Source organism: Triturus cristatus, chromosome 6, assembly GCF_964204655.1.
Source record: "Triturus cristatus chromosome 6, aTriCri1.1, whole genome shotgun sequence".
Lineage (NCBI taxonomy): Eukaryota > Metazoa > Chordata > Amphibia > Caudata > Salamandridae > Triturus > Triturus cristatus.
This window is the reverse complement of record NC_140589.1, coordinates 1,141,241,487-1,141,268,566: the sequence shown is the minus strand read 5'-3', so window position 1 is coordinate 1,141,268,566 and position 27,080 is coordinate 1,141,241,487. Positions and strand designations below refer to the sequence as shown.

General features: G+C 45.8%; 1 protein-coding gene across 1 annotated transcript in view; it reads right to left on the bottom strand.

Annotated features, from left to right (window-relative positions):
* ACSS1 (acyl-CoA synthetase short chain family member 1) overlaps positions 1–27,080 on the bottom strand; it is a 1,009,364-nt gene that overhangs the window by 196,113 nt on the left and 786,171 nt on the right. Inside the window, exons 10-11 of the mRNA XM_085612062.1 lie at positions 23,700–23,826; positions 16,623–16,750 (exon numbers count right to left, since the gene is read on the bottom strand). Coding sequence (XP_085468188.1) covers positions 16,623–16,750; positions 23,700–23,826 — 255 coding nt within the window. The remainder of the gene's footprint in view (positions 1–16,622; positions 16,751–23,699; positions 23,827–27,080) is intronic.

The following is a 27,080-nucleotide window of genomic DNA, read 5'->3' as shown; positions in this document are numbered from 1 at the left end:
CCACAGCTACCCACATCTGAATGAGGCTCTTTGTCTGAAAGTTATTAGAAAGCCAACAGCAACTTGCAATTCCAGTAAGTGGCAAAATTATCAATTTAGAGAAATATTAGGAAGCTTCTCTTTAAGGCCCTCCTTACAGGTGGGCCGGTAATACCAAGGAGGGAATTACTAGCCCCTTTTTTATGGTTCCTACAAAAACAGCTGCACTAATTTTCCACTAAATTCCATCACAAATACATCTTCTAAATAGTGGGACATTTTACAGAGTGTCTCTGGTTTCACTGATAACCAAAGTGAGTTATACTAACTCTTTTTTTGAACAGGCTCAATATTTTACTGAATGTGAGCCTTTTGGTAACAAAGAAGCATGGAGTGAAGGTTAACATGAATGATATCCTAGTGTCATGTATTCGTTAGGGACTTTGTATTGCACTAGAGGGGTCGCTTCAAAGCTACTTGAGAACTCTTGCTGGACAGAGACTGGAGCTTAAGGGTCTTCTAAGTTCAATGAACCTTACGGAGAGTGAATAATGGCATAAAGGCAGATTATCAGTCTTAAAACACACACATCAGAGTAGTGGGGGGGAGACCGAGCATCTAATAAGAAAATATATCAAAGATTCAGGGAAGCTAGAGGTGGAACAGGGCCTCCAATAAGAAAAGATATCAAAGATGTTTTTTTTTGTAAATCTTTTTTATTGGCATTTATATAATGATCAAGAAAAAACACTCAACGCGGTTACATATCCATAATAAGAGCAGCACATTACATATTGTACTTGTCGGTGGTGTTTTGTAGTACATTTCTCATGGTTTTCTGGGATAGAACAGGCAATGTCATCACAGTTTCTGTTTCAAAGATATTTATCTCCAATGGAGCCATCCCTTCCGGTGTTAGCCGAATGATAAAATAATCCCTCACTACGGCAAAATGTTCCCTAGGGAGTGGTCGGGCCTTCTGTCAATATTGTCCATTTAGGATGTGTAAACATGGAAAAAGCATAAGTCTGCTATACAAGCAGGTAATTCAATGATTAATTAGGAGAAAATAGAAGCCATATGAAGAAATAGAGAAAACAAAAAGGAACAAATTCCATGTCTTCACACAAAATAAAACAAAATATACAACTACAACTAACGATACACTACCAGGGGTCTGCAATTAGCTCAAAGGTCTGTCATCGGTTGATCATCACTACTTGAAGGTCGGGGGGTACCCTGGGGGGAGGAGGGGGGGGGGGGGCAGAGAGGAGACAATGTCCGCAAATCTCTAAACCAGCAAGGGCTATCTGGTCTGTGGTTGAAGTGAGTGTGCGTCTTAATCGTGGCCTCGTGTATAAGGGCCGTGGTCCCCCGCTCCCCAAGAATCCTGTCGTCTGTGCTCGTCCCGCAATCGTCACCCGACCCCTGAGGTGTGTGGGCCTATTCCAGCTCTTCAGAGTCAGTTGAGTTAGTGTGTGAGGTCAGTTCAGGCATGTGCTGTGTATCCCACGCTCTCACTATGTCCGCCCAGGGTTCTGCCAGTGCATTACGCGTTTCGTGATCTTATCCTTCTTAATCAAAGGCTTCTCTTTTGCTCTAGCCCAGCAGGAGACATAATTTTCCCAATATACCACCTAAGGGGGTTGTTTCGCCTTCCATCTGAGAGCTAGTCTCCTCTTAGCTAAGAGGAAAGCCAAGTCTATAAATCTATGACCAAGTCTTATAGATTTGGGTCTCGAGAAGAGGCCTAAGAGGCAAACCTCCAGAGAACATGCCAGGTTCTGAGATAAAATCTTGTTAATCATGTCCACGATCTTTGGCCAGGAGCCATTAAGCCTGCGACAGGCCCAAACCATGTGGTCAAAGTCAGCATCCTTTTGCGAACATCTGGCGCAGACTTGGGTGTCACTCCCGTAAACCACGTTCAGCCGGAGTGGGGTGAGATAGGTTCTATGGAGCATGTTAAATTGTATAAGTTTAAAAGCTGCATTCCTGGACACCTTTTTTGGGCTGCTTAAGACTCTCTTCCTCTGTCTCTCGGTGAGCTGCTTATTCGAGGTACTCTCTCATCTTTCTTGCAGGCAGGGCTGGACTGGGAACCACAACCGGCCCTGGCAAAGTGTTCAGCCACCCCGCCGCCGAGCTCTTTGCCAGGGCCGGTTTGCGGACGATTTTGTTACAAGGCCGATTTTGCAAAAACGGCCCTGTAACAAAAACAGCCCCAGGGGCCCAAATCCGGCCCCCACCCGTGCGGCGCACCGGGGGATTGCCCGGTGCCCGCTACGGCCAGTCCGGCCCTGCTTGCAGGCAAGGCAATGGTCAAGGTGTGGTTTCCATTATTGCCTGATAAAGCCACTTCACCAGATATCCTGCCAAACCCAATGTCACCATGGACAGAGGAGTCGCAGGGACAACTTGCTCATTCACATCTGGCCCCCACAGTTCCACCATTGCTCCCCGTATCTTATGGTAATTTAGGAACTGCCCTGGCGGCAACTCGTGGTACTCCAGAAACTCCTCCAGCTGGAGTAGTTCACCATCACGGTAACAGTCTCCCACCGTCTGTTTTCCCGCGTCTTCCCAGCCCAGCAGCTGTCTTTGTGGAAGGGGGGACCCATTCCTACCTGTGGAAACCCCACAAGGGGAATGCTTGGTAAATAGAGCGGTGCGTCTTTGGACCGTGCCGCACATCTATCCCAGCACTTCATTGCCACCAAAAGTAATGTTCCCATGTGTTTGATTCTCTGGTGACGGTTAAGCATCCTAGGAAGCAAGGCCGTTTGCGCAGAGCTAGCTGGCAGCGACAGTGTATCCAATCCTCTCCCATCAAGCCACCTGGCCAGCCACTGGAGCTGTGCTGCCAAGTAGTAGGCTTCAAAATCGGGGGCTCCCAATCCACCTCCCGAAAGCGGGAGTCGCAAAGTCTGCAGGGAAACTCTGTTGCGTCCACCGTCCCACACTAGGTCCCTCAGTATCGTGTCCAAAGTTTTGAACCAACTCTTTGGGATTACCACCGGTAGGTTGACAAAATAGTAAAGGAGTCGCGGTAGCATCGCCATTTTGGACAGTGCCACCCTAGCCATAACTGGTAGTTTGAGCGTGCGCCAAAAAGCCACATTCGCCCGCAGGGCTCTCAGGGTGTCACCCAGGTTGCCCTCAAAAAAGTCCATCTGAGTATGATAAATCTGAATCCCTAGGTACTTAAAAGTGGTAGATGCCCATGCCAAGTCCAGCGGGAGGGTCAGAGGCTTATCTGGGGCGTAGGTCTTCCTCTTATTAATAGGTAGTCCCGAAAGCTAGGCAAATTTCTCCAGGATGCGTAGTACCAGCTGGATCTCTCGGACCCCGTCTCGAAGATAAATTAGTATGTCGTCTGCATATAGTGATACTATATGGTGGGTCCCGTCAAGAGCCAACCCCAGCCCTTCACCTTCCTGCCTAAACCGTTCCGCTATCGGTTCCATTGCTAAAGCAAACAGGAAGGGTGATAGGGGACATCCCTGATGGGTTCCTCTATTGATGGAATAAGAGGCTGACACCATGTTGCCCGTGCACACTCGAGCTCTAGGGTTTTCATATAAGAGGCAAACCCAGTTTAACCACGGGCTCCCATCTGCATCCTCCCCATTACTGCTAATAAAAAGTCCCAGCGAAGGGAATCGAAGGCCTTTTCCAGGTCCACTGCCACTACCACCGCGTCGGGGTGGTTTCCCAAGTCTTTATGGAATAAGATACTGTATAGTCTACTCAGGTTGTTGGATGTGGAGCGTGCGGGGATAAAACCGCTTTGGTCTGTGTGAACCAGTCGCTGCATGTGCGGTAGGAGCCTGGATGCCATGCTTAAAATTTTGAAATACATGTTTAGCATGGCCAAAGGCCGGAATTCCATCACTTCTGCATGGTCTTTTTTAGTCTTTGGATCCCCAGTGCCTCCCTAAGGGAGGGCGTTAGTTGCTTCTCCTGGTGTGCTACTGTGTACATCCTCTCCAATCTCGGGGCTAAGATATCTACAAAGGCCACATAAAATTAGTCCGGGAGGCCATCAGGCCCAGGTGTTTTCCCTTGCACCATTTCCTTAATGGCTGCCATAATTTCTGTTGTTTTAACTAGTAACGCCAGCGAGACCCGTGAATCTCGATCTAGACCCAGTAATCATCACAGCCCGTTTAGGTATGTCCTGAGTGTGTCTCCCTGGTTAACTCCCGGTGGCCCATAAAGCGTCTCGTAGTATTTTCGGAACGCTTCATTAATGGCTCTCAGAGAGCAGAGAACCTGTCCATCTACATCTGTAATACTTGGGATTGGAGTTCCCCGACCTTCCGGTCTAATCAACCAGGCCAACAGCCTCCCTGCTCTGCTCCCCTCTTCATGTTGTTTTCTTGGTAAGCCCAATAATCCAGTGCCCAAAACCTATCCCACATGGAGCTGTAAAGGCTCCTTAGGTCTGCTAGTTTACCTTGTACCTTAGCTCCTCTCTCCCTGTCCGATATCAGGATTTGAGCTTCCAGGTCTTCTAGCACTCGGGTAATCCCTCGTCTGGCCCCCACCACCTGCCCCAGGCATTGTTCCCTGGTTACCACTTTAAATGCATCCCATTCAAACTAGGGGGAGCTAGCTGTATCTTGGTTCTCAGCAAAATAGGTGACTAGGGCTGCAGAGAGGAGTTGCTAAAATCCTCCGTCCTCCAACAGGGCAGGGTCCAATTTCCACATAGGAATTGGGGCTTTCTCAGGAGTAGGGGCAAATCGTAGCTGTAAGGTACTATGGTTGGACAGAGATCTACCCAGGTATTCAGCCCTAGACAGCATTGGGGCCAGGTTGTCAGAGCAGAGGAACATATGTAGCCGTGTGTGCAAATCATATAGATGGGAATAGTAGGAGTATTCTTTCCGCTGTGCATTGTGAAGTCTCCAGATGTCTAGCAGGTCCCACCTATGGGCCAGTACCTAAATCCCCTGGCTGTAGCAGCAGCAAGTGTACCCCGCAGCAGAGGAGTGGATCTATCCCATTTGATATTGTACACATAGTTATAGTCCCCTCCCAGTATTAGATCTTCGTGTGCCACCCCTGCTAGAGTCCCTGAAGCCGGTCCAGGAATGGGACCTGGTCACGGTTCGGTGCATAAATACTTCCTAATGTTAATTCCCTACCCTTCAACTTGGCCTTGAGCACCACAAACCTCCCATCCACATCTATAATTTTCCGGGAGAGCTGAAAGGGTACCACTGGCCTGATCCACACCAGCACCCCCCTCGCAAAAGCCGAGCCAAGTAGATGCGTATAGTTGCCCTCTCCACCTCTGTCACAATCTAGTTACCTCCGTTTCCGTTAAATGAGTCTCCTGCAACATTACCACATGTGCTCCCCTGCATCTGATATAGTTCAGGATACTGTAACGCTTGGAAGGTGAGCCCATACCTCGAACATTCCAAGTGAGTAGTCTAAACTCCTCAGCCGGACTAATATTGTGTGCCATCAATCAGCATATCCTCGCCCCCCCTGTGCCTCCCCGAGCGTCCGCTAGAAAGAGCATTTCAGACCTCCTGGCATGTAACAACAAACCCAACAATTCAACTCCCCAACCCACGAGCGGACTGACAATGGTCAGCTGCCCAAACTCGCAAAAAGATTGCATGATACTAACTACAGCAAGTATTTAAGGCCCAGGGCTGCTAGCACGAGGACCTACAGGGGAGCGTGACTAGCTCAACTAATACTCAACAAGGTACAAATGTACATGTTGGGTGCCTCAGCCTATGTTGGCCGATCCACCCCGAGCCCAGGAGCGCCCCCCGGCCTCCCACCTTCCCTCCACTCTTCTGCTGTGTGAAAGAAAGATCAAGTGTGAGTGAGACAACTCAAGAACAAGGCCCACCCACCCAACGGAGCAGGAAAGGAAAGGACATAGAGGAGAGACAGAGATCCCAAGGCATAAATCAAACTATCCCATCAGCTGTTTGGGGAGTCGCACCTCGTAAACTTGCGCTGCCGCTATGAGATGTGTCTGAGTCTGAACCATCTGATCCTCGTTTCGACCCCGAACCTCTTTTTGATGAGGATTTCCTACTTTGCATCAGGTCTGCAACTGCCTGTAGTGCTTCTGCTGTCTCCGTCGCTGTTCATGACGGGTTTGGCCTCTTGGCAGTCCTCTGCCATTGGCGTCTTCGTAGACTCTTCCCAGGGTCTCTGGCCCCAATTGATTGTTTCTCTCCCAGTTATGCGGGTTGACGTTCCGGTTTATAGGTCTCGATCCATTCCCAGGCAGATTTAGGGTCCTCGCAAAAGTAGGATTTCCCCTTAAGCATAATCTTGAGGCGGGCTGGAAACATCAGGGAGTATTGGATCCCCTCCTCACGCAGGGCCTTCTTAACTTCAAGGAATGAGGTACGTCGTCTCTGAACCTCAAGTGCATAGTCAGGGAACAGGGACACCTTATTATTCTCAACAGTGTACGGCCCCTTTGAGCGTACTCTCTGTAACAATAGATCTCTGTCCTGGAAGTGGAGCAATCTAGCCACCACAAGGCGCGGCGGCCATCCCGGTGCTGGCAGCTTAGTGGGCACACGATGGGCCCTATCCAGGGTGTAGAACTGGGATAGTCCTTCTGGCGCCACAACCTCCCGGAGCCATGTTTCCAGATAGTTGACCATGTCTTGGCCTTTCACTCCTTCCAGTAGACCTAGTACCCTCACATTGTTCCTCCGATTTCGCCCCTCTGCATCTTCTGCTCGTTGTTCCAGTACATTGACCCTACTAGTTAGGTCACCGACCTGCTCCATCAAAGCCTGCTGCGGTGGGGCGAGTACACCCAGTGTAGATTCAGTTTGTTTCATCCTGTCCTCCAATTTAGCGTGTTCTGCCCTTAGCAGGCCAAGGCCTACCGCTACTGTACTGATATCTTGATGTAATGTCACCTCGGGGTCGGCGATGGCCTCTCAAGTTTTTGTCAATTGTTGGTGCACAGGCACCTCCGGCAACACACCTCCTGGGTCTTTTAGTACTAGGTCCGGTGCGCTGTCCTCCTGCTCCGGGGGGTCACATCTGCCTCCCCTTAGGCTTCCCCATCGCCAGAATGGTCTGTTCTCCAGTCGCTGATCTAGTGCACGCTTCCCTGTGTGGCCTGAGAGCCGCCGTATGTGTCTTGGCCCCACTCCACTCCAGCGTGCAGGCAATGTCCTCTCTACTGCTGTTGAGTTATTCTAGTGATTTCTCCCTATCGCTGGTCCCGACCCGCAGCTGCTCATCCAGCCACCAGGCGCGTCCGTCAAGATCGTCTCCCAGAGCCTCGTGTTTACAGCGCTTGGGACAGGTCATTCTGTACCTTTGGAGGGTCTCCGCCGCCGCCAACCGTTTCTTCCTTTCCCAATCTGCAGCCCAGCTGTGCCCAGCTCTCAAGTCAGGTGGCCTTTAAAGGGTTCGTGGTCTATGGAGGAGCCGGGGATACCCAGATGATTACTGGAAGATGGCATCAAGACTGTTTTGATGCAATTTCACATGCAAAGCAGGGGGCAGGTACACAGATGTTCATTGGACTGAAGGGGTCCCACCTTCAGCAAGCATTCGCTTCTTGGTGTGTCAAAATGAGCGTAAGCACCGATGCAGTTCGCCACCAGTGCACCGCACGACCAGGCATCACCAAGTTCACAGCGCAGCAGGGAACAGCAAAGGGCAACAATTCCTGCCGAGGCTCCTGCAAGTCTCTAATAAGCTGCTTGTCTTGGAATTCTAGTCCTTGCATGAGCCCACTTAAAGTTCAGTGCATTTCCTGCACTCCCCCTGCGCTGTGTCGCCCCGTTCAGGTAGTGTCTATAAGATATCAGTCGTCCAACCGCAGGGTCAAACCATCTCTCAGTGCAGTCAAAGGGGGGCACCCCAGCTTCCAGCAGTCGCCTGCCTTCCACAGCCACACAGAGGATGGCGTTGATGTTGCTCAGTACTTTCCGCTCAGGCGGGACCTTCACTCCAGGCTGCCCAGTCAGTCCGGTTGAGCAGGAGGCCTCGTCACTGCAGGCCCAGGCGCCTTCCCGCACAGCACGTGGTGCCTTTGGCCACCACAGCAGTTCTATGACCTAGGGGGGCAGGGGAGGATTCAGCGGATTTGACTCCTTCACCGTTTCGCCTCTCCTGGACTTCGCCTTAGGTCGATCTCGCCTCTCACGGGTTTCGCCATGTTGGTCCCACCAGTCTCCGTTCGTCCTCTCCTTTATCCCAGCTCCCAGCGGCCACCCTGCTTCCACAATCGTGCGCGGGTTGGCGGTGGTGCTGTCCAGTACCTTTCACTTGGGCGGGACCCTCACTTCGGGCTGCCCAACCAGTCCGGCCGAACAGGAGGCATCATCACTGTGGGCCCAGGAGCCTCCTCGCACAACTTGTGGTGCCTCCGGCCAATGCTGCAATTCCCCAGTTTGGGGAGCAGGGGAGGACTCAGCAGACCGCCCCCTGCACCGTTTCGCCTCTCCTGGACTTTGCCTTAGGTCGATCCCGCCAGTCTCTGCTTGTCCTTCCCTCTGTCGCCACAACGAGCTGTGGGATGTGCCAGCCGCTCACTGGGACACCTGGGACACCTGCCAAAAATACATTTCCAAGTGCCGCCATGGGTAGTTAGACCACCTGGCCTCCCCTGAACAGGGTGTGGATGGAGCCGCTACCTCTTCTCTCACAAGGCGGTCTGCTCCCAGGGTCCTCGGTTCCTCCCATGCAGTAGCGTCTCTCCCGGTGGAAGTCAACAGGCAGACCGCAGGCTTTCGGTCAGCAGCTGTTATTGCCTCCAGCAGGGCTCTGGATCATCAACGGCGCATCGGGCAGTGCGTCAGGCTCAGATGATAGCGGCTCGTCTCCTGCGGGCGATTTCCAGTATGCGCCACAGGCCGCCTCTCGTCTTGCTGCTTTCTAGGTTTGTCAGCCTTGCCAATCTCGCGTCGCTCCACTACCACTCCCGGTTCGGAGCTGGGTCCGCAAAAAATGTGGAATCCGGGTCTCCAGCACCTCCGGTGGGTCTGGCCCTCGGGACCTTGCCCCCAGGCACGGGTGGAATCAACGAGAAATCAGGATAATTAGCTGGGCTGGCTCGGAGCTCTCAACTCATGCATCCGCCATCAACGGCTCCTTAGCCACCAGAAAAGATATCAAAGATGTAGGGGTTCTTGGATAGGGTCCTTTTGCCTGCTGGGGCTCGGTCCTTAGGAAGCCATTGGTATCCCAAAAAACATCATTAAAAAGAGTGGATTTAAAATTTTCCTAAACTTGGAGTAGTTGACCCCACTTCATAACATTGGTTCCAGTTCATTCCATAAGTACAATGTACAGTTCTGACGGTTATTCCTGTTTGATTAGTATGAGCCTTCTTTGGCATAATCCAGTAAAATTGTTGAATCAAAGGATTATTGGGGGTGGGTATTAGAAGGACATATTTTATATACAGTTTTTGGCTGCTTTGCAAGAAGGCCCTGAGCATGGTACATATGTCACATTGAATTGCTCGGTGGACTGTGAGCAAGTTGAGTGATTACAAAATAGCGAGTGACATGCGCATATTTTTTCAGATTTAAACACATTTCGAGTGCCTTATTCCAGATTCTTTGGAATTTTGGGATCTGTGACTTAGAACAGCGGGGCTGATGTTGCAGTAGCCCCACCTCAATTGGACCACAGCTAGTTAGAGAAGGTGTGATATGGAGAAGTGATGAAATTCTTCTCAGTTGATCCAAGCAACAAAGGGTAGCAAATAAAACTCCTAGGTATTTTACTTTTTGTGTTGGGGTTGGTGCTTGGCTCAGCAGAGACAGGCTTCTGAAAGGCAAAAGAGTACTGGCGATTGTGTCGCTCCTTATAACTTCTTTGCTCCATTTAGGCAGAAAAAACATTCCTTCAATGGAATGTATTCAAAGGACACATTTATTTTGCTTTGGTTTCAGCTATAGATGTTTTGAAATGAGGATGCAGGTTTACATTGAACAGTGGGGACAATAATGATGCCTAAGGTGCAACACGCAAGCTGGTTTCTAGCTCAATTTCAGCTAATTATGGCTGATCACGTGTCTCTCCTGTCTACTCCTGCATTACATTTGGCAGATTCTGGTTGTTCTCTTCATCAAAGGCACCAGAAAGGTTAAGAAGGACCAGAGCCAAAGAAAGGCCCTCTGTGCCCTGTTGCAGCATGGGGTGCAGAAAACCCCACTAGACCCAGGGATTTGTTTTAAAAGTGCATTGGGGTGATCCTTGGGCAAGGATTACCCCCTATTTTGTTTTTATACGTACGGCCTCTTTCTGCCCCTCAGGGGCCGTTTGGCCCTATTTGAAGGCTCATCTGTTCTCGGGGGGGGGGGGGGGAAATAGAAAACCCACTAGCACCAGGGATATGTATATATTTATGTTTCGACAATGGCCCCTTGGGAATGGTCACTCCTATTGGTGCTACTAATTTTATAAAATTACTTTTGGCTGTTTTCTGCTCCCTCTGAGGGCAGATTGGCCCTATTTTAAGGCCCATCTGCCCAGTGTGTGTGGGGTCAGATAGCCCAATAGCATTAAGGATATGAATATAATTAAGTTTGGTGGTGGCCCCTTGGGTAAGAGTTGCCCTAATTAAATGAGGCATCAGTTTTTACTTTGACTGTGTTTCTGTCCCCCTTGGTGGCAGATTGGCCATATGAGTACTTACATAGCGTGTTATAATGTTAATTGATCAATTTCTTGTGAATTGGGATTTTAATGGTTTACTTCTCCTTTTTGCTCTTTTGACTGATGGTCCAGGTTGCGGTTTCGTCACTGGTGGTTCTGCACTTTGTGTAATTGCATGTGTTTGGTAAGAAAACTTTTTTTTGTGCTATTTATTCTAAATGAGTTTCATTTCCCTGAATTAATGTGGTTTTGTAAATAGTGTAATAATAGCATTATGTTTAGCTTCTGTTTTATTGAGTGTGAAAAACTTTTTGCATTTGTGCTTGATGTGTATTTTGTTGTCTTGTGAGTAATTGGTTTTGTTTTTTCCTTGTAGTAGGATATTGTTAGTTTTTGCTGTGTCTCTGCACAGCAGGTGCTGGTAAGTGTAGCTGTCTCTGGCAAGTGAGTTGTATAGTTTTTGAGTATATAGATCTTTGTGATAAAGCCACACTTTGTTGATTACTTATTTTGCACAGTATTGGGTGTTGTTGACTTGTTTGGGAAGTCTCCTTTCTTAGTAGGGATTATGGTTAGCTGCAGCATTACTGCTCAGCAGGATGTTGGTATGCTTTTTGAGTCTTCCTCTGACCATGGTTCGAAGACTGACTCAGCATCTGATGCAGAGGAAGTAGTGGAAGATTATGGTAGTGAGTTTTCTGTCCACAAGGAGTCATCGGATGACTAAGCCATTCTTAGTGCAGATGAAGTGCTTGTTTTAGAGGAGGACATTGATGTGCCGATAATGCAGCAAGAAGCATCTGGGCGGCAGCATGGGGCTGCAAGGCTTCCAATTGAAAGAGCTGATCTCTGGCTTGCCCCAGGATTGGTGCAGCGGCATTGCCAGTCTTTGCTGGTGTTCCAGGGTGTAGAGTGAATACTGAAAACATTTTGCCTATACATTTTTTTCAGTTATGTATGGTCGATGTATTTTTGGCGGAGATGGTTGATCAGACTGATTTGTATGCTGAACAGTATTTGAGAGACAAAAGTGCCAGACTTTGACCCCACTCTAGAGCTACTCAATTGACTCGTACAAATCTGGAAGAGTTGAAGAAGTTCTTGGGTTTAACTTTTTTTAATGAGGTTGCTAGGGAAACCATTGAGGTCTTCATATTGGTCTACTAGTCCCTTGATGGCAACGGCTATATTGCCGGCAATCATGAGTCATGATTGGTATTTGCTTCTGCTTCAGATGCTGCATTTTGTCGATAATGGTTTAGCATTGCAACAAGATCAACCTGATTGTGACTGTCTTTTTAAGATTCAGCCTGTCATTGATCACTTTGCATATCGATTTTCTGAGATCTATGCTCCAGGAAAAGAAATGGCGGTGGATAAGTCTTTGGTCTTGTTCAAGGGCTGCTTGGTTTTTAGGCAGTACATTCCTAGCAAGAGTGCACGCTATGGAATTAAGATGTATATGCTGTGTGGCAGTAGGACTGAATATATCTCTAATTTCAGGGTGTACACTGGTAGAGATTCCAAGATTGACCCCCCTGGTTGTCTGTCCACTTTTGGAGTGAGTGAGAACATTGTGTGGGAACTTGGTAGAAGACTTTTTTAACAAAGGTCTCCATTTATATGTAGATAACTTCTACACTGGAGTGCAGTTGTTCAAGGAATTGGCCAAAGTGGACACTCTTGCCTGCGGCAAAATCCGCTCTAACCGTAAAGGTTTCCCAAAAGAACTTGTTTGTCAAAAGCTTGAGGAGGGATAGTGCAGTGCGTTGCGTAGTGAGGAACTTTTAGCTGTGAAGTTTGCAGAGAGGAGAGATGTCTGGATGCAGACTACCATTATAGATGAAAGCACTTCACCTGTGACTGTTTGGGGTCAGGTTGCTGAAGTGCACAAACGTGTCTGCATTTTAGACTATAATAGCCACATGGTTAGTGTTGATATAGTAGATTGTGTGGGTGGGCCAAATACCCATGGAAGGGAAGGGCCCAAAACGTACTGTGGAGACAACTTTATCTATCACAAACCGACCTGGTTTTTGGTCCCGGGCTCGGCGGCCATCTCAGAAAACCTACCTCACCCAGACATTTCTGCAAACAAGACAGTGGGGGGAGTCCAGGGAGGTGTGGCCTGCGTGGATCCCCCAACATTTTCCTACCCAGAATCCCCTGTAAACCTCAAATTTAGCTGAGAAAAATCTCATTTTTCTGTGTGGATAAGTTGAAGGATCACTCGGCTGACACAAACTTCCATCCACCCAGCATTCTCCAAAGTCTCCCAATAAAAATGGTACCTCACTTGTGTGGGTCAGCCTAGTGCCTGCGGCAGGCAAAGGGCCGAAAACGTATTGTAGAGACATCAAAATTACCTAGCACAAAACGACCTGTTCTGCAAGGGGGTCACCTGCATTTTTGGTCCTGGGCTCGGCAGCCATCTAGGGAAACCTACCTCAGCCAGACATTTCTGCAAACTAGACATCTGGGGAATTCCATACAGGTATGGCTTGTGTGGATTCCACAACGTTATCCCACCCAGAATCCCCTGTAAACCTCAAATTTAGCTGAAAGAACATCATTTTTGTCATATTTCTGTGTGGATAAGTTGTGGGATCACTGGGATGACAGAAACTTCCATCCACCCAGCATTCCCCAAAGTCTCCCGATAAAAATGGTACTTCACTTGTGTGGGTAGACCTAGTGCCCGCGGCAGGGAAGGGACCAAATGTATTGTAGAGACATCACAATGATTTACTACAAAATGACCTGGTTTTGCAGGGGGGTCACCTGAGTTTTTTGTCCCGGGCTCGGCGGCCATCTAGGGAAACCTACTTATGCCAGACATTTCTGAAAACTAGACATCCAGGGGAGTCAAGGGAGGTGTGGCTTTCATGGAGCTCTCAACGTTTTCCTACTCAGAATCCCCTGCAAACCTCCAATTTAGCAAAAAAAATACATTTTCCTCACCTTTCTCTGTGGGATCACTGCACCGGGGAAATTTGTTTTTTTAGCTAAATTTGAGGTTTTCAGGGGATTCTGGGTAGGAAAACATTGGGGGATCCAGGCAAGGTGCACCGCCCTACTCTCCTCCGGCTCCACAATACATTTTGGGCCTTCCCCTGCAGCAGGCACTAGGCCTACCCACACAAGTGAGGTACCATTTTTATTGGGAGACTTAGGGTAACACAGAATAGTAGAATAAGTGTTATTACCAATTGACTTTCTTTGCATTTCTAGGACACTTTGTAAAAACAGAAGTCATTTTTAAAAATGACTTCTAATTCATATGCTTGTATGGGTACTCACAATTTTGAAGATTTGCAAATAACCACTGCTTCTAAACTCTATATTTTGTTCCCATTTCATTAATATATATTGGTTTCCTTGGTACCTATTTTTAACTCTTTATATTTTACCAAATGAATTGCAATATACTCGGTACACATTGAAAAATCATTGCAAGACATAGCACAGTTATTTGCTCTGGGTTCCTTAGTTTCTTGGTGAAACTACAAGTCCGATATTGGATTGTATTTGGATTCAAATGTAACACCCTAAAAACAAAATTTATGGTTTTTAGTCGTCATAAGTTCCTTAAGCGTAGGATCAAGCTGGGCTCTACACCACTAGAGGAGATGAAACAATTTGATTACCTAGGGGTAAGGCTGACTAGTACACAGTCATGGTCCCCACAAATAGTAAAAAGTCAGCTTTCGCTACTACTTAAGTGGTTTAATTACATCAAAGGATGGTTGGTCAAATTGGGTATGAGTGGTTTGTGGCTTAACCCTGAAAGAATTCAGAAAAGGTCTCTGAACTCCGTAAAAAAAGATATTGGATATATGTAGATGAGAATTTCCTTTGCAGGAGTACAGCAGGGACGCTGACAAATAGGTTTTTAAGCTTTAAAGATAATATCCAGCAGGAACACTTTTTGAACCGCATAGAACCTCTGCTTGTGAAATCCTTACATCTAACATTTAGGTACAGCATCCTTCCAATCCATAGTTTCTGTAGTAATTGTAATGGTCTTAATGTTTTACCCAGTTGTCCTGTGTGTGAGGGTGCATCTGAAACAGAAGTACATTTTTTATTCTTTTGCCCTAAGTACAAACATATTAGGAAAATATGGTTGTTCCCGATATGTTGGATCCTGGCTGCTAATAGATTAATTGAGATTACCAGGATATTAAAAAAGTGATTGTACAGAATTTCTAATTTTTGGATTGTCCAGATATGTGCTATTTGTATGGAGATTAAGAAATAGCACACTGCCGAACCCGATCACAAAATGATCTAAAATAAAGCACTTTATATGTCCATATGTCATTACAAAAAACAAATTAAGTTGCAAGAACAGGAACTTTTTTGGGATTTTAATTAATGATAGTACTGAATTTATTCATCTAACATAAATCCTGCATGAAACTGACCGTGAAGTCATGCTAACCATATTCCATAAGTACATAAGTGATATAAATGTATCGTACGTGAACTGGATATTGGTAACTGAGAGTATTATTTTACCATGATGGATAATCCTACTTTCAGCTAGTCTTAAACAGTAGTATCTTTTATCCGAAAAAATAAATGTTTGTTAACATTTGTGAATGATATGTAGATTCTATCTGTTGGTGGAACTGTCTTCTCCGCCACATCAATACAATTCATTGTAAACATTTTGATGGAGCTGTTTACTCAACACTTTACTAAAACACAAAATTGGTGGTCAATTAATATAGTCACTTTATGAACTTTTGAAGCACTTTAGTATCCTCAAGGATCTGGAGATGATTATTGGAATTGAAATTAAGCCACTTGTCGTATATATGTTTGTATTTCTCTCAATAATAGTTTATTGTGAGGATGGGGGGAAGGGGAAATATTTTTTAATTATACTATGATGCTGTGCTTTTATGGTTTTCTTTATGAAAAAAAGAATAACGATACTAGTACTACTTCTGCAAGTCCTATATATCCCCACAACCAGAAGGGTTCAGCAGATGTACCAGTATATTGCTTTAAAAAGTCTGTCATTCTTAGAAGAAGTTACTGGTGAAAATGTTGGCACAAATGGAGGTTTTTTATTAATCTCAATTTCAATATTTTGTATTTTCAACTGTTAGTTTCTATCAAAAAAACCTTGAAGGATCTACACAAATGACCCCTTGCTGAATTCAGAATGTTGTCTACTTTTCAGAAATATATAGCTATCCTGGAGCCATTATTGCTTTCAGACCCATTTCTACCACTAACTGGAATGAGGTAGAAAGCACAAAAAGAGCAAAAATAGGCTATGTCCCAGTAAAATGCCAAAACTGTGTAGAAAAGTTTGGTTTTCTGACAAAAGTCTGCAAATCCCTAAAAGCTGGGAAAATAGTGATTTAATCTCCACAAACCCTTTGTTGATACCATTTGTAGGGAAAAACCAGACAATTTCTTCTGCAGAACTTCTTTGCCATTTAAAAAAAAAAAAAAACAATGTTGCTGTATTTTGGGTATTTTGTGTCCCCCTCCATGGGAATCCTCAAAACCGGGGTGCCTTTAGAATCCTCGAGATGTTGGAAGAAAAGGACACAAATTTGGCATGGATACTTTATGTGAACAAAAAGTTACATACGCCTAAGCGCGAGCTACCCCAAATAGCCAAAAAAAAGACTTAGCACGGGGGGAAGGGAAGGCCTAGCAGTGAAGGGTTTAAGCCATGTAGCAAAGCAACATGTCTAAACAAGCATTGAGAAAGCCAATAGATCTCGCATAGGTGAAGCATGTTGATGTTGCCAATGCTTGTTTAAATTTAAAACTGCATCCCAACCAAGGTGGCGGGGTTCAGCAAACTAATTTGTGGTACATTTTGTAACACAACCTACCCAATTCACAGTGATTTGGTGTTGCTAAAAACTTCTATGTTACACAGTGGTACATGAGTTTAAAAAGCGTGTAAATTCCCACATACTGTTAACAAGAAACCTGAAAAATGTTCTTTAACATACATTGAGTTGTGTATATCAATTGCATAAAAATACCATTGCATCTTCAATCTCTGCTGTTCCCAGCCGATGGCCACTGATATTTAGGACATCGTCCATACGACCAGTTATCTGATAATATCCTTCTCTAGACCGATGAGCACCGTCCCCGGTGAAATAATAGCCTGCAACAAGGAAAACTTGTTAGTTGTAATTTTTTTTGCAAAGAGTAAAAAAATAAGAAATAAACAATGTAAAATCACATGCAATTACACAATACAATTTAAACTTTGATGCTATATTGTCTATCTTGATAGCAATCTGCTAATTGCTTTACTGTCCGATTTCTGTTTTACTGCGTGTTCTTTCATTTCTGAGGTTGGCTGGAGTAGAATGCTTTTGTTGGATTTACTTCATAATACTTCTTTCTTTTCTGAATTGTGGAAGAATGATGTCCAGTTTTGGACTGAGAGGACTTTAGCACTGAATCTGACAGGCAACGCTAAAGTAAAGCATGAATTAACCAGGCAAAGGAGTATAGGTACTCCAAGTAAGTGTCATTCAAAATAAGAAGGGAAGACACACAGTAAAAGTTGGAGCAGAGCTGAGGGATTGAAATAGAGCTTACATTTTTAAAGTGTGTCTCTTAAAATGCCATTAAAGTTTATTTGAAGCAGATGGAAAGAGGAGACATTCCCCAGAGTAGCTGTATTCAAAGGAAATAATGTACCAGAACACTGCTTGACTTTGAAGGTGTTTAGTGCTGAGACCTCAATTGGTAGAAGCTGCCAATCACCACAATGGACACAGTTTCACAAAAATGCCAGAGTTAGAGCCAGTCACATCACACCACTGCTTATTTTGAGCAGGTGGATGCAGATGGTGGGCACCTGTACTCATTTTTGAGGAATTAGACTTATATTTCTTCACCAAACTTTGACCCAGATCATAAGAGAAGGATGGGATAAAAAGGTTAAAAAAAAAATAGTGACTAAGGGAGAAAAAACAAGGACGAAAAAGAACCTGCAAGAATGAGATAAAGAGACATGGGGGATTGGGTGATGGAAGAAAGCATTTGGAGGTGGAATTATAATCAAGCAGCCGTGGTAATGGACAACCACGACATTCGGCAGCACGAACAGCAGGCCTTAAAGAAAAACTTTAGGCCATGTATTCTTGGTTTTTTTTTCTACAAACTACGCACACCATCTCAACCTATTCGACAGCTCATTACATCATAGCATTGACCCCTTGTCACACCCCCTTAGCTTGAGAGGTTAGAAAAAGAGCAAAGAGTGGGTTGTGTGAGTCCTGTTGACAGTCTGTCCCTGATGTGCTTTCATGCCCCATGAGATAAGGTATAGAGAGAATGGTGACTTGCAGAAGCAAAGGGTAGCCGCTGATATTCCTGGCTCTACCCAGTTGGTGTCCCCACTCCTGTCAGAGTTTGAAACAGACTATTAAGCGCTAAGCCAACAGGATCTAACTTCGCACTATTCATGCAAACTGCCACAATAGGAGGTTGGAAGCACTGCTCTTTCCAGAAGCAGCTGCGAGTATGTACAATTTCAAAGTCCGTAAACTCCAACTTTGCAATTAAAAAAAATAGTATTTACTAGTTTAGTGAGAAGTGAAGCTTGCAACATTTGAAAAAAGGAGGCGGACAGCTTCAGTGGCCCTTTGCAGAGGAAGAACATATACTGTGAATTTAGGATGAATAGCTCAATTTCACAATATAAATATATATTTTACGTTGACATTATAATCAAGTATCTATATATATATATCTATATATATATTACCCGCTGGCGGTCGCTAGTAGGTAGCTATAGGTAGGACCCTGTTTGCAACGGAAAAGCATTTTTTGACTTGCTTATAACTTTGAGGCCGTTTGACGAATCGTCACAAAATGTTCCCAAAAAGTGTTCCTGTGATTCTAGTCATGCATTTAAAGTTTTGGGGTGATCCATGAAGTGAGGGCTGAGAAAAAAAGGGGGGGGGGGCAAAAAAAGTGTGTTTCCCATGTTAATTCCAATAGGAGTTTTGAACACAACTACAGCACAAACTGCTGGACAGAATTACACCAAATTTGGCAGAAAGGTAGATTTTGTTCCGGAGATCACACTTTTTGATATTTGGTGTAAATCCATTCAGTGGTTTTGGAGATATTAAAGGAAATCCACATTTGTATATCTAGAGGTGCAAATAATTCTTTGTGAATTGTTTGCGAATTCACATGCCGCCAACACAGCTGTGATTGGCTGGCTGCAACCCGAGTAGAAAGTTGTGGCTGCCTTTTTACACACTGGGGGATGGTCCTTCCCCTAAATATGTAATGTAGTGGAAGGGGGCTGGGTCGAGGTATCCTGTCCCCCACAGATGTATTTAGGGGTCTGTGAGGTACCTCTGGTGGGAATAACATGTCCAGAAGTGGGTTTCTGATTCTATGTGTGAATATTTACGAATTCATTGCAGCTCTCAGCGCAGGCAGCTCTCAGCGCAGCCCTCTGTGTAAGTTTGCGGAAGATTTGCTAATTTTATCTATAAATTCTTTAATAAGATTCAGATACTTACCCATCCACTCACAGACCCAGTATGACACTCATGTGTCTACTCACACACCCAGTTAGAACCTCACATACCCACTCAAATAGCCACTGAAACACTTATGCAAATTCCCACAGACCCACTCAGATAATCACATACCCACTCACAGACCCACTGAGACACTCATGAACCCACTCACAGATCTACTCAGATATTCACACACCCTCTCACAGACCTACTCAGACAATCACACACCCACTCATAGACCCACTCAGAGACTCATGCATCAACTCACAGACCCACTCAGATATTCATGCACCCACTCAGAGGCCCACTCAGACACTCTCACACCGACTTAGACAATCCTGTACCCACTGACCGACCTACTCAGACTCACGCATCCACTCACAGGCCTGCTCGGAGAGTTATGCATCCACTCATAGACCCACTCAGAGACTCATGCACCGATTCACATATCTGCTGAGACCCTCATGTACCCATTGAGAGACCCACTGAGACACTCATGCCCCCACGCACATATCCAGTCAGACTCTCACGTACCCACTCTAACCCTATTAGTCAGCAGTGAAGTTCAGCTCACTGAGTTCAGCTCACCAAGCCACCCGATGTGTTTAGAAAGCAGAATGCCCTGCGTGCTACTCGATTTACTTATCTGCAGAAGATGGAAGGCTGAGCATGCCCTGCTGGGATTGGGATTTGTGACCTCAACTTAATCCTATTAGTTAGCTGGGAAGTTAAGCTCACTGAGCCATCCTAAAGGTTTTGAAAGCAGGATACCCTACATGCTACTCGGTTTACCAATCTCCAGAAGATGGAAGGCTGAGCATGCTCTGCTGGGATCTGTGACCTTAACTTAACCGTATTAGTCAGTAGCGACATTCAGCTCACTGAGCCACCCAACATGTTTTGAAAGCAGGATGCCCTTTATGCAGTATTCGCCCAAAGATAGTGCCAGGCTAACAGATCTCTCTACACCTTACTCCAAAGGTAGTCACTGTGCTGAAACATGGCGCACAAAGGTGGTCCCCGGCCCTCACAAATTACGGGAGCAGTAGCATCGCTGCCGCTCTTGTCATACAATGTATACAAACGTCACACACATTGATCAGACAGAAACAGAGCTTACTACACCCAGCCAAGGAAATTTACTTACAAAAGACGCCCCCCTCACTGAAGTGTTAACAATAAACATGTAACCAATGAAGGCAGCTCCTCATGCATTTCCACACAGAGAAAGTAAGCTTTAAACAGAGCCTGGGTACAAGCTCCCCTTCAAACACCTCTCCTGCATGACCACATTATAAAAAACCCAAAAAAACCCAGAAACATAACAAACAAGCTAGTGCCGCTCTGCAAACACAATGTGCCTAATGAATGCAATATTATGTTTATGGGGAAGCGCAGGAAAAGTACATTCTGGTCAGTCAATAGATGCTTTCAAATAAACAATTTCACTGGTGTTAGTCCCGTGTATACTCCAGGAAGTTGAGCATTACGAAAGGTGGGAGCTTATCCGTAAAGGAGGGTTAGTTTGGAAGCATGCTCTATTATCCACGGCAGTGAGACACATAACTTAAAGCAAACATCCAGTGAGTGCAGTTAAGAAAGTTCTGCGACTGACTTTCAACCACAAAATGCAAGCATCCGAAATAAAAGTCAGTTTTTGAAAGAACACCAGCAACAACAAGCATAAATGATGTTAAAAACACTAAGGTGCCGATTACGATCCTGTAAAAACCGGGTACGAACCGTCGGTCGGAGCGTTTTCTCCGTCCAACTCGTACCCGGTCGTAAAACTTTACAAACATGGAATTACGATTCGCACGGAAACACCATTTCCGTACGAATCGTAAAAAACACCGACCGACGAAAATATACATACGAATGTGATCCGGGAATGCTGCGACATGACGTCGGGACGCTTTCAGGCAGCGTTTCACGACCCAGGAAGTACGATTCGAACCGACAGCAGTCCGGACGGCAATATATTCACGGCACCCAAAAAGTGCCGGAAAAGCGAAGTACGGCGCGAAACGACCAGAGTAGGTGGCCCGGTACGCGCCGTACCCCCCCCCCAGCCCCCGTATGTACGCGCCGACCCCCCCCCAGCCCCCGTACATTCGAGTCGTACCCCCCCCAGCCCCCGTATGCTCGAGTCGTACCCCACCCGTGTATGTACACCCCTGTACGTGTCGAACCCCCGTGTATGTACACCCCTGGACGTGTCGTACTCCCCCGTGTATGTACACCCCTGTACGTTCGAGTCGTACCCCCACCCGTGTATGTACGGTGCGTACCCCCAGCGCGTAGCGCTGGGGGTACGCACCGTACATACACGGGTGGGGGTACGACTCGAACGTACAGGGGTGTACATACACGGGGGAGTACGACACGTACAGGGGTGTACATACACGGGGGAGTACGACACGTACAGGGGTGTACATACACGGGGGAGTACGACACGTACAGGGGTGTACATACACGGGGGGTTCGACACGTACAGGGGTGTACATACACGGGGGAGTACGACACGTACAGGGGTGTACATACACGGGGGAGTACGACACATACAGGGGTGTACATACACGGGGGAGTACGACTCGAACGTACGGGGGCTGGGGGGGTGTTCGGCGCGTATGCGGGCACATGTCTCCATGTTTGCTATGGGTGTTCGGTGCGGACAGTGTTTTTTCCATACGGTTGTAACATCGGACGCACGGGATGGATCGCGATTCCTCGGTCGGACTTCACTTTTCACGTTTGTACGGTAATTCGTCCGTGGACGTGTCGGACACATTTTCCGACCCGAGGACGTGTGGGGAATTCTTCCCAATGCGATTCGTATGGTCTTTTTCCCATGCGAATCGTAATTGGCAGTTTGTACGGCACTTGTACGATTCGTACGGTAAAAAGACCGGATACGAGTCGTACGGGGAATTTTTTTACCGGATCGTGATCGGCACCAAAGTGTGCCTGTTAACTGGCGCTACAATAATATCACATTGGATGAAGGAGACGTGGGGACTTTTTGTCCTGGCATTGTGTTTTGTGATGGTTAGATGCAGTATTCAATATAGCTTTATAGCCCACTTAGAGGGCTATACCGGCCATTAAAGGTCCAAGTTGAAGGCAATGGCCTTTAACAAGGGATCAGGACTTTAATGCTGATATAGCCCTCTATGGAGGGCTATAAGGCTATTAGAACATTCTGCCACTAGAGGGTAGAATGTTCTAACAAATAAAACAAAGGCCTCACGGAGCCTGAGGGGATTGAAATCCCCTCGGGCTCCATGAGGCCTTTGTTCACAGCAGCAGCTGTGAAGGACAACATTAGAATGATGAAGCTCCGGGCTTCCACCGGCCATTAGAAGCCCGGAGCTCTCCATTGTTTTCAATGGAGCTCCTAACATTCCAATGTTCTAATATTTCAACTGCTTTCACTCTTTCTTCATTATCACGCCCCAGACAGCTCCCGCCACTGTCTGCAGTGAAAAGTCTTACAACAAATCATAAATATTGCATACAGAGTTCCTTCCTGACGTGTACCAGTCACTTCTACTCTGCTCAAATGGAACATTTACATACAAAGTGTGGAGTCGCTTTAGGACACACTGAGAAGAGTATTGAAAATGAAGAGAAGGGGCAGGATAGAGGATGTAGTGTAACGGCCAGAACTGAAGACTTTGGAGCTGGAAAGCCGGGTTAGAGTCTCAGCAAAGGCTCACAAGCACGCTTGAAATGAGTGCTAACACAGAAGGTTTAAATAAAAGGCATCATAGCAAGCAGGAAATAACTGTTGGAAAGCATGCTTTAAATGCGTGAAGTTGTCAAACAAAGCATAATAAATGCTGTGCAGCCTTAAGCAAATACAAGAAGTTCCCATCAAAGTAGGCGGATTAGAACAAGTACTTGGGCCTCTGGAGACCGATAATAGAAATACACATGGAACAACAGAAATAGAACGCCTACAACCAATAGAAATGAGAAAATGTAAAGAGACAAGCACATAGACCAATAAGAAGTGAAGGCAGGATGTAAACCCCTTTTAAGATACATTAAATAGAATAGATTTCACAAGCGGGCAAAATCTTAAAAGAGAAACAGGCCACAAATGTCTGTTTTCTCTTCCGTGAATGCCAGACTGTCTTATTTTACTATCTGTGCAGTAGGGGTAATTTCACCTGCCTCGGTGCACAATGGTGAAAAGGAAGCTACAAATGAAAAATAAGTTCTCACTTTTGACATTTTATTTTTGTTTTTATATAGCATGCACCACAAAGAAACATACAATGAAGAGCTAGGTAATAGTTTATAGTTACACTTAACTGTAAACTTTCATTAAAAAAACACACGATCTCTCAGACAAAACAATAATGCATATCTTATTGAGACATACAGAGATTTGGCAATTTAGTGCTTGATTATGCACAAAAAAACAAGTCAAAGTCAAGATCATCCTACAACTGCCTTTTCTGAAAGCGTTCCTAGATGAGCTTTGGATTTTGAGAACTTAGGGCCTACCAACCAAAGATGATGGTGACCCCTTCTCTACAGCACTGGTCCTACCTGGGTATGTTTTGAAGTAGGCATCCATAAATCTCTGATGATCTCCATAGATCGTTCTGGCCATGCCAGGCCAGGGCTGTGCAATGCAGAGAGCTCCAGAGGCCTCTGCGTCATCTAGTCGCGTTCCCTGGCAAGAGAATAATGAATATTCAGCAACTGACTTTTAATCTCCTAAATGTAGAAGCCCACAAGTTATTGTGCATCAGAGTGAGCTTTTCAAACACACATCTTCATCATTTGTGGTGATTTAGACACCACTTAGCAAATGTAAGGGTCTGTTCCTTTCAGCAGCTGGTTTAATTAGGTGAAAACTAGGGAGGTTTGGTACAGGCAGTATTATCGCAAATTACACAACCATGACATGTTTTTAAAGGTAGTTACCCAAAAAACAATAACATTTTTACATTGAAAATGACCAACGAAAGGAATTGCTTTCAGCAGGAGTTAAAATTTAAATACCCTAACGTTGCCCTTTCTCTCACCATGCCGTCTCGAAAATTTTGAAATGGTAAATATTCTATCGCCTCATGTCCTTCTTTAACTCTTGCAATCACCTAGATTCCTTTCATTCTGTTTATAAGCGCTGCACCCCACAGGAACTGCTCCCTTTCATAATCTCTGCCCATCATCTCTCGTCTACCATCACACACCATGATCTCTCCACTGCAAATGATGCGTTTGATCACCCATCCTTGCTCTCTAACAAATCTCCCTCAATTTATCCAGAAAAACAATCAAGTGATGGGCAAAATCTGTAAATCAATATCAGCTGTTGGTAAATAATCCTGTCCAGATTAGAGTACATCATTTTTTGCCCACTACGCCCCTCTAGAGAGCTAACAGTTTGTAGGGTACAGAGGACGATCGGACATAAAACAACAGAGATTTGGTACCTACTTACATGGTTTTCACACACCCTTCAAGTTCAGGAGTAATCCTTACACACCAACATCAGAACAGACATTAGCATGTGGCACTGTACAACATGTAAATATGTTAAAATGGGCACCATGTGCCACGATGACATCGCCGTGTGCTAAACTCCATACATTTTATATCGGACACATTTTCACCTTGCATTGGGGCACACCCAACACTGTTCTGTTATTGCCCATGTTATGGCTTTGTTCAGGTTCCTTTTTCTATTTTGATTCAGGTAGTAATACATTTATGATGGTCACAATTCTTATTTAGTGCTGACATTTGTAATATGTTATTCAAAAGAACATTCTGTGAAATTTATTATGGTAAACGTGTATGAGATGTATCAGTTCAGTCGCTGGATGTTAATAGGTGTATTCCAGCAGAAAGCAGAGCAAATTCGAGCAGTGTTGACCATAGTCAGTGATGATCTATGCATAATAATAACTTATGTAACATTGAACGGGAGGCTAAATTTAGAATTATCACAATGTAGAAAAATGTCCCATTGAGGTTTGAGTATCTATCACTGAATAAAGACAATACTTGTAATATTAGAAAAAATAGAAAACTCACCAACACGTCCTACCAACTCAACCCTCAACAAGAGGGCAAAGGCAAAATCTCATTAGTACGCACTAATTCTGCTTCACGCATTGTCCCAGGATTTTAATGAAGGTACTAACCTTTTTCTAACCACTCTGTGCCTCCTCTAACATGTCTGCCAGCCAGACAAAGTTGTCTTAAAGATCCGAAATAAGATATGCCATTTGAAATTGGGAGCAGACCCTAATGAGACCTGCTCTCAGCAGCCTAAACGCAAGATTGCTCTAGCCCGAGTTTTACATCAGTCTCAATTTGAGGCTTTCAGCTCATGACAATAGGTTCATGAGTCCAGAACTGAACCATAGGATAACATCTGCAACATCAATAGTTGCCTGTTGTAGGAAGGTAGGAACCTTCTGCATGTGTAACCCCACTTTTTGCCCGGTGCTCAGCTGGTTTTTGACTAGTCTGACTGGGATTCTGCTAATCAGGACCCCAGTCTACCTGCTTTCTCCCTAACCTGTTATGTTATGTACCTAGGTACACTCCAGATTGGATACTGGTGTACCCTTGCCAGTCCCTAGTATATGGTACACATGTACCCAGGGCATGGTTAGCCCAGAGGCCTCCCTTGGGCTGAAGCATGCAACATGGAACCTACAGGCCTGCCATTGCAGCCTGTGTAAGTTGGTGCATGCACCACTTACTTAAGATATAGGTTTACTATATCTAAGGGTCACTGCACTTAAAACCTAAAAGTCACCTCTCTAGCAGGCCTTTACAATCCTGAGGGCAGGGTGCTTGGTTCTAAGTGAGAGGATGCCACTGAATGAGCAGAACACCCCGGCAGCGTACGGAGTCCATTCTCCCAGGTTGTCAGTGTAGCAGCCATTTACGACATATAGAGTGGCATTATGCAACTGTGTGATGACCAACTCTAAAATGTCTGAAACAAACCCTATCGTGTTTGGTGTCAAACATGTTGGAATCATACCCCACACTGGAAACCGGTGTAGAAGGTATGATTCCACGCCGCAGAAGCGAGCTTCACTGGGTCCCTGGTGTTCCCGGTACCAGTCTTCTAGTCCCGGGCAGCACAAAATGGTTACTGCCGACCAGAGACACATGTATGCCCTCCTGCTGCTGAGTCAAGCTCGAGCATGGGAAGGTAGAATAAAAGCATCCTGTCACAGGGATGTGTGACCACCTCCCAGACAGGATTTAGTATATTAGGGTTGGGTGGGTGCGCTTGCCAGCGACCGAATGTCTGCATGCGGGGCACATTTGGTGTCCCTGTGCATAGTCCAGTTCAAACCAGTCCTGGGAGCCATTGGCTCCTGCTCTGGCATGAAACTGGACACAGGATATGGGAGTAACCTCCCCACTGTCCAGGCCCTCCCCTGGGAGGGTCCCCTGAATCTGGCCAACCCTCTCCCGTGGGTACAAAAGGGCTTACCTGGCTGTAGGACCCTAGATTGAACGTGAACAAGATTCTGAACCAGAAACCCCTGAACTTCGACCATCTGGACACTCTGGACTTCACTGGACTTTGTTTGAACCCAACTTTATTTCCCTCTTAGTCTGAATCATTGTCTGTGCCCGTGCACCATACAGGATCCGTGCAGGATCTGGGGAGCATCAAGGACAACCGAAGATATCTTCCTTGGAGGGAAGGAGTCCTTCCCCTGCATTCACATGAACCGCAACACTGCTGTCTGGTCTGCTGACCCTGAGCTCCTACAGATTCCAAAGGCTTCAGCAACACAAATCCCTTGTGAAAGCTGCAATTCCTGAACCCCTGTGCACCGCATACATTTGCAAGTGCATATGTTTGTTAGCGTTTCCTGAACAAGTGCATTGGGCTCCGAGTAGCCCTAACTTCTAGCACCATTTCCTACCAAGAACTCCGGCCTT